Source organism: Bos indicus x Bos taurus, chromosome 20 (assembly GCF_003369695.1).
Source record: "Bos indicus x Bos taurus breed Angus x Brahman F1 hybrid chromosome 20, Bos_hybrid_MaternalHap_v2.0, whole genome shotgun sequence".
NCBI lineage: Eukaryota > Metazoa > Chordata > Mammalia > Artiodactyla > Bovidae > Bos > Bos indicus x Bos taurus.
The window spans coordinates 9,992,482-10,000,000 of NC_040095.1; the positions used below are offsets into that span (position 1 = coordinate 9,992,482).

At 40.4% G+C, this 7,519-nt stretch overlaps 1 protein-coding gene across 1 annotated transcript in view; it reads right to left on the reverse strand.

Moving 5' to 3' along the window:
• Positions 1-7,519, reverse strand: part of LOC113878849 (general transcription factor IIH subunit 2) — a 79,192-nt gene that overhangs the window by 12,577 nt on the left and 59,096 nt on the right. Inside the window, exons 11-13 of the mRNA XM_027519953.1 lie at positions 6,578-6,659; positions 4,810-4,867; positions 2,455-4,560 (exon numbers count right to left, since the gene is read on the reverse strand). Of these exons, the coding sequence (XP_027375754.1) occupies positions 2,455-4,560; positions 4,810-4,867; positions 6,578-6,659 (2,246 nt within the window). The remainder of the gene's footprint in view (positions 1-2,454; positions 4,561-4,809; positions 4,868-6,577; positions 6,660-7,519) is intronic.

The following is a 7,519-nucleotide window of genomic DNA, read 5'->3' on the forward strand; positions in this document are numbered from 1 at the left end:
ACTGTGTATAAAATAAGCACCTACAGTATAGCACAGGGAACTATATCCAGTATCTTGTAATGATCTACAGTGAAAAAGAATCTTAAATATACATACATGTGTGTATACACACACACACACGGTCTGAATCACTTTGCTGTACTCCAGAAACTAACACAACATGGTAAATAAACCACACTTTCATTTTTTTTAATGGACAAAACGATTTAATAGACTCTCTTCAAAAAAGATATACTACTGTGAAGAAGGCTGAGCGCCAAAGAATTGATGCTTTGAACTGTGGTGTTGGAGAAGACTCTTGAGAGTCCCTTGGACTGCAAGGAGATCCAACCAGTCCATTCTGAAGGAGATCAGCCCTGGGATTTCTTTGGAAGGAATGATGCTAAATTTGAAACTCCAGTACTTTGGCCACCTCATGGGAAGAGTTGACTCATTGGAAAAGACCCTGATGCTGGGAGGGATTGGGGGCAGGAGGAGAAGGGGACGACAGAGGATGAGATGGCTGGATGGCATCACCGACTCGATGGACGTGAGTCTGAGTGAACTCCGGGAGTTGGTGATGGACAGGGAGGCCTGGCGTTCATGGGGTTGCAAAGAGTCAGACACGACTGAGCGACTGAACTGAACTGAACTGAACAGCCAACAAGCACATGAAAAGATGCTCAGTAGCATTTTAGTCATCAGGAAAATGAAAATCAAAACCACAATTAGATATAATTTCACACCTACTAGGATGTCTCTGATTTTAAAAAAAAACAAAAAAAGCTTCGAGATGTGAAGAAACTGGAACCCTGGTACATTGTTTGTAGGGATGTAAAATGCTGCAGCCAGTGTGGAAAACAGTTTGGAGGTTTCTTGAATATTAAAATAGAATTACTATCATTAATATGATCCAATAATTTCTAGGTATAAATCAAAAAGAATTGAAAGCAACATTTGTGCATCCATGTTCACAGCAGCTTTAGCCAGAATAAACAGTGCAAGTGTCCATCAACTGATGAACTGATAACAGAGCATGATATATTTGTTGTTTAGTCACTAAGCCGTGTCCGACTCTTTGTGGACCATAGCCCACCAGGCTCCTTTGTCGGTGGGATTTCCCAGGCAAGAACACTGGAGTGGGTTGCCATTTTCTTCTCCAGGGGATCTTCTCAACCCAGGGATAGGAGCCATGTCTCTAATATTGGCTGGTGGATTCTTTGCCACTGAGCCACCAGGAAAGCCATTGTATATATACATACAATGCAATATTATTCTAGCTATAAAAGTAGTGAAGTTCTGACACAGGCTACAACATGGATGAACCTTAAAAACATTATGCTAAATGAAAGAAGTCAGACGCACAAGGACAAAATATTGTATGTATTCATTTATATGAAGCAGAATAGACAAATTCACAGAGACCTCAGTGGCTGGGAAGAGGAAGGGGTTATTTAATAGGTACAAAGTTTGGGATGATGAAAAGGTTGTGGAAGTGAATAGTGATGATGGTTCACAGCACTCTAATTCTACTTAATGCCACTAAACTGTATACTGAAAACTGTGTTTTATCATAATAAAAATACTTGAAAAAAGTGAACAAAATTTTTCTAAATTTGAAGATAAATATCAACACAGATTCAAAAAATGTTCAGTGTCCCTCAAGTAAGATATAAAGCAAAGCACTGCTAGGCATTTAATAAACTGCTGAAAATCAAACCCATACTAGCAACAATCAGAAAATGAAAAAAATTAGTATCATTTACAAGAGTATCAAAAACAAGTATCTGGGAATAAATTTAATGAAAAATGATACAGTCTACACCAAAAACTCTAAAACACTGCTTAGACAAGTGAAAGGAGACAAAAATAACGGGAAGGTATTACTTCCTACTTGTTTATTTCCCAGAGTACAAGCCCTTTCTTCCATGAAGCAGGTGAGGTGTGAGTAGTTCTCAAGCATTATTTACATAGGCAACAGCACCCCGCTCCAGTACTCTTGCCTGGAAAATCCCATAGACAGAGGAGCCTGGCGGGCTGCAGTCCATAGGGTCGCTAAGAGACACGACTGAGCGACTTCCCTTTCACTTTCCACTTTTCACGCGTTGGAGAAGGAAATGGCAACCCACTCCAGTGTTCTTGCCTGGAGAATCCCAGGGACGGCGGGGCCTGGTGGGCTGCCGTCTATGGGGTCGCACAGAGTCGGACACGACTGAAGCGACTTAGCAGTCATTTGTTTACTAAGAGCCTTCATTAGTCATTTTATTATTTATATTAGAGTTTGAAAGTCATTCTATTATTTGGAGGCTTTTCACTAATTCATATTACTAAGAGAAATATATTAGTGAAATTTAAATTGTCCAATCAGCAAGGATTTACAGTCTGATGCTTTCAAAAGTTTTTATCCATTTAAAACTAAGAGTGAAAAAGTGAAGTACACATCATAATAGTCATCTAAAATAGGTTCAAGCTTACCTTGTGGATGGGTTGTCTCTGAGACTTCAAGAGATTCTAGGGAAGTTAGAGTGAGAAGCAATTCCTGTTCTATTGCACTCAGCTCACACTGGCTTATGCAGCACTTGGTGAAAGACGCCCTGAACTGCTCAAGAGCTGGGCGGATGTTTTCAATAAAACCCCTGCTGTGGTTCAAGTGGAGTTCAATGTGCTGTGCAGCTGAGAAAACCTCTGTTAGAAACCTCAGCATCTCCTGATCCACAGCATGGGTATTAGTCACATGAACTTCCAGAAGGGGAATCTTGTACTGCTTTGAAGGAAGGTTCCAATAGCCAGTGTTGATGGCTGGTGGTGCATTGAGTCGCATGTTCTGAAAATTCTGAATGATTTCATGTTTTTCATCTAAACTCTGCTTCCATTCACTCTCAAGTTCAAAGGCAGAAGCATAGTCCTGCTCTATAGTTGGTGCCTGGGATTTGTCGAAAATTCTTTCCAAGGGCGTATCTGTTTTGAATAATCTATTTCCATTTATGGAGACCTGGATACTCCTCAACAATAACAGGCTTTCTGGGTGGTCAAAAAAATACTGTAACTTAAGCACATCCAAACACAGGGTTCTCCCACGAAGGAATTGCAAAATGAAAGGAGAACATGCAGCAACAGTGTTGCTTTGATACGCAATCCTTATAGCCAAAGCTAGCAAATGTTTTGAAGCCAGTGAAAGGTAATTTTGCGGAGATAATTGCCACATCAACCTGAAAAATTGCATCACCTCTGAAATTTCTGGATGATGCTTCAGATAGTCGTCATTTTCAGATATATTCTCCAGTGTCTCTTTATTATCCACCAAGAGAAGCAAATGGGATACAATTTTTGGCCCTGCCTTTGTTGAAGGATGGCGGGAGACACAGTTCAAAAAATTGGCATAGGGATAGATAACCATCAAGGTTGAGTTGATTCGTTTCAAATAATGAAGTCCCAAATCTTGGTCTTCTTGCCTATCAGAATCCAGGAGTTCGGTCAGCCTCATTCCAGCAAGGAATTCTTGAAATGCAGGATTTAAAAACTGATAGACTGGCCTCAGTCTCTGGGCTGTGAATTTGTTCATCAGGTACATGGCTAGATCTTCCTCTTCACCAATCCCTGCTTCTATGAGGTCCTCATCACTAAACTCAAAGCAAGATGAAAAAAACCCTTTCAAGGCTAGATCACCGCAGGAGGACACAGTTGCTTTGAGAAGGTCAGCTTCGGTTTTGTGCTTTAAGAAAAGGCATTCCATATAGGACTCGAAAACAGCCACACTATCAAAGGACCGATGAAAACGATTCTGAAGCCAACTAGCACGGACTGCTGCTACAAACAAGGGAGTTTTCTGAATTCCCTGCCAAGTTTGATTTATTCCAAAGTCAACCATCAACTTTCGCAGACGGGTCAAATCACCTGGAAAGAGCTTCCGTAATATAGAAATAGTATTATAGAAAGGAAACGCCTTAATCTCTATGATTGTATCCAGGTATCGGCGGATGTTCTTGGCCCTATTTGTACGGACAGTGATCACCAAGCAGGTCCTTGACAAGTGTTTTTTTTGAATCATCCTTGCTATGACTTGGGGGACTGAGCACATTTCTTTGTAGTCATCCAAAAGGAATAACACCTGGTTCTTTAACTGCTGGATGATGTTCCTTAGGCCCATTTCAGTAACAGATAGCTTTGTCTCTAAGAGTTGGTCACGAATGACACTGGCCAGCCCCTGCTCCGGTCTAGTAGAGCCAAGAGAGAGACAGAAAACCAGCCGGAACCTGTTTAACAAGGGACAGCGTCCTGATGCCCACAGATGAGCTATTTTCTTCAGGAGGATGGTCTTTCCACTCCCAGCTTCACCCTCCACACACATGACAGAGTTCAAGTTAGCAAAGACTTCAGGCAACACCACAGGCTCTTGCACAGGATTGGTGATGTGTTTTAAGGCAAAGGACAGATCACAATCCAGCCACTGGTCAGTGGCTAGACAGGAAGAGATCTCAAGCAAAGACATGTGGCAGAAAGGAGCACTGGTATAGACTTTTCTCAGGTGCTCACTCAGGCTCTCTGCCTCCTGAAACCACTGGGCTTCACCCTGGGCCACCTCTGTGGAGAAAAGCAAGGAGGCACAGTTATAAACAAATATTCCTATTATCCCCTACATACGGGACTTCCCTAGCAGTCTAGTGGTTAAGCCTCCATGCTTCCACTGCAGGGGGTGCAGGTTCAACCCCTGGTTGGGGAACTAATATCGCATATGCTGTGTAGTTTGGCCATAAATATATAATAAAATCCTCTATATACAAAGATATGTATACATTCAAATAATCCCATGTGCTACCTCCAAATCCTTACCTGGCACTATAGAACTAACTGCTGTTGACTCTTCAAGATTGCCTTCATTTGTGGTTTCCTTTGAAAAGAAAATTCTCTATTAAGTTAACATCTATATAAGTGGGTGGGGCCTCAACTTGCAATCAGAAACCAGACATTTTCTAAACACAACCACCCTCAAGTGTTTATGCCAGTTGCAGGGAGGAGTGTTACAAATATGAAATAATAAGTGATCTGCAAACACATGCAAGTGTATGCTTCTGTATGGTACCCAAACAGTGCATCCCTTGGGTGACATGAGCAGTGATTACTGACCAGGTGATTAGAATCACAGTGTCAAGAGCAAGATGGACCCTCCAGAAACTATTCGTTGTAGCTTCTGATCTCAGTTATTAAAAGTATTTTAAATATTACATACCTGGGATATAGGGAGATTAAGTTTCTTCTTTTAAAAGTAAGTTCTTTAAGGGAGGTTGGGGGGAGATGAGCAAAATTGGTGGAAGGGATTAAGAGATACAAAAGTTAAAGTGAAAGTGAAGTCGCTTAGTCATATCCGACTCTTTGCGACCCCGTGGACTGTAGCCCACCAGGCTCGTCTGTCCATGGGATTCTCCAGGCAAGAATACTGGAGTGGGTTGCCATTTCCTTCTCCAGGGGATCTTCCCGACCCAGGGATCGAACCCAGGTCTCCCACATTGCAGGCAGACGCTTTAACATCTGAGCCACCAGGGAAGCCCTAAGAGACACAAACTTCCAGGTGTAAAATAAGTAAGTCACAGAGATGGAATGTACAACAAGGGGAAAATAGTCAATAATACTATAATAACTTTTTATGATGCAGACAGTAACTAGACTTATGGTAGTAATCATTTTGTAATGTACAGAAATATCTAATACTATGTAGTATACCTGGAATTAATATTGTAAATCACATATACATCAATAAAATAAAAACAGGTATTTCTATACACCCAAATGTTTTCCTTCAATTTCATTTTTGGTTCACAAATGTAAAAGATGAGTCAAATGAATGGCAAATTACTCTGTTTTCTTTTTCATGGGATGACAATATACTTAATATACAGCCTCAAATAAGGGGTGTGTGTGTGTGTGTTAAATTGGTAGTGGCTAATATTCCAGAGAAATATATAGAATTTCTTAGTTTAAAGGGGTCAACCTATTAATCTGACCATTAATTGTCAGATTGGTTGGTCATTTGCATTTGTAAAAGAAATATATCTTCCCAGCTTTGAGAAAAGCCAACTAGCAAGTCAGACCTTACTGCCCTCCAAATGAAGATCACTGATGGGATCTAGGTAGCCTGGATGCTAATCAAACTCTTAGGTCCAAACAAGTCTGGGCACCAAAGTAGAAGGGACTGACTCTACATTTCATGAAGCTAGGTATTATGTTGTGTTTAATGTAGTATCCCCATCTGTAAGTAGCTCTTAATAGATGCTTAACAGATATTGGCAGAATTTATTGACTGATTTATTTATGATGGATCTTCCCTGTAGCTCAGATGGTAAAGAATCTGCCTGCAATGCAGGAGACCCAGATTAATCCCTGGGTCGGGAAGATTCTCTGGAGAAGGGAATGGCAATCCGTATTCTTGCCTGGAGAATCCCATGGACAGAGGAGACTGGCAGGCTACAATTCATGGGGTCACAAAGAGTTGGACATGACTGAGCGACTGACACTACTTATTTATGATGAGTAATTCCTGCTCAAAACGGTTCTTAATCACATGATCACACACTCTGAAAATAAACAAGGTTGCATTCGATACCGTTAACTCAGATGGTTCATCGTGGCTCTGAAGGTCTGGAATCGCTTCTGCAGAGGACTTCACACTCTGGAGAAACTGACAACTAAGCACACAAGTTACAAGTTACAGAGATAGTTGTATGCAATGAAACCTTTGCTTTAGGTTTTCAAAAACACTGTCAGAGTTTTAGTGGCAAAGATTAAGTATAAAATTAACATTTCCTGTGAGTCTGTCAGTGTCTTTATCAAGCAAGGCATGTAGACTGTGGCTCCTGGGAGCAGAGATGTAAATGGCTCATAAAGTAATGGTGGGGATAACCAGCCAATTTGGTGGAGTGGGAGCATATTTAACACTCATCCATGAAACCAACTAAAATGAACCTAGTGGAAAGAAAATACAGACAACAACTCCATCTATGGATTCTGGGACAACGACAACAAAAAGGACGTGAGCAGGAAAAAAATGGTGAAACACATGTAAACACCTGGAGTTGACTGTAATGTACCAGTGTTGTTTTTTTAAATTTTAACAAATATACCAGGGTAATGTAAGATGTTAGTACTAGAGGAAACTGAGTATGGGAATACAGGAACACTCTGTACTATCTTTTCACCTTTTCTCTAAATCTAAAAATACCCCCAAATAAAAAGCTTATTTCAGAAAAAAAAAACCTCCATCAATATGAAGATTAGAGAATGGCCCTAAAAACAATTTGCTAGACATCATGAAATTGGAACATACGATACTTTCTAAATTCAGTTATGATGTTTGCCTGAAGAACCCAGGAAGAAAATTCTACAGAGTTCTATTGACAATCATTAACTCAGATAAATGAGAACTATAAATGTGAGTAGGTAAATGATAAAACTAGAAACAACTCTCTCCGCTTATTTTTATGCTGCTGAATTACAGGAAAGCAGGAGATAAAGCAAGAGGACACATTTTTATTTTCCTAGATGAATG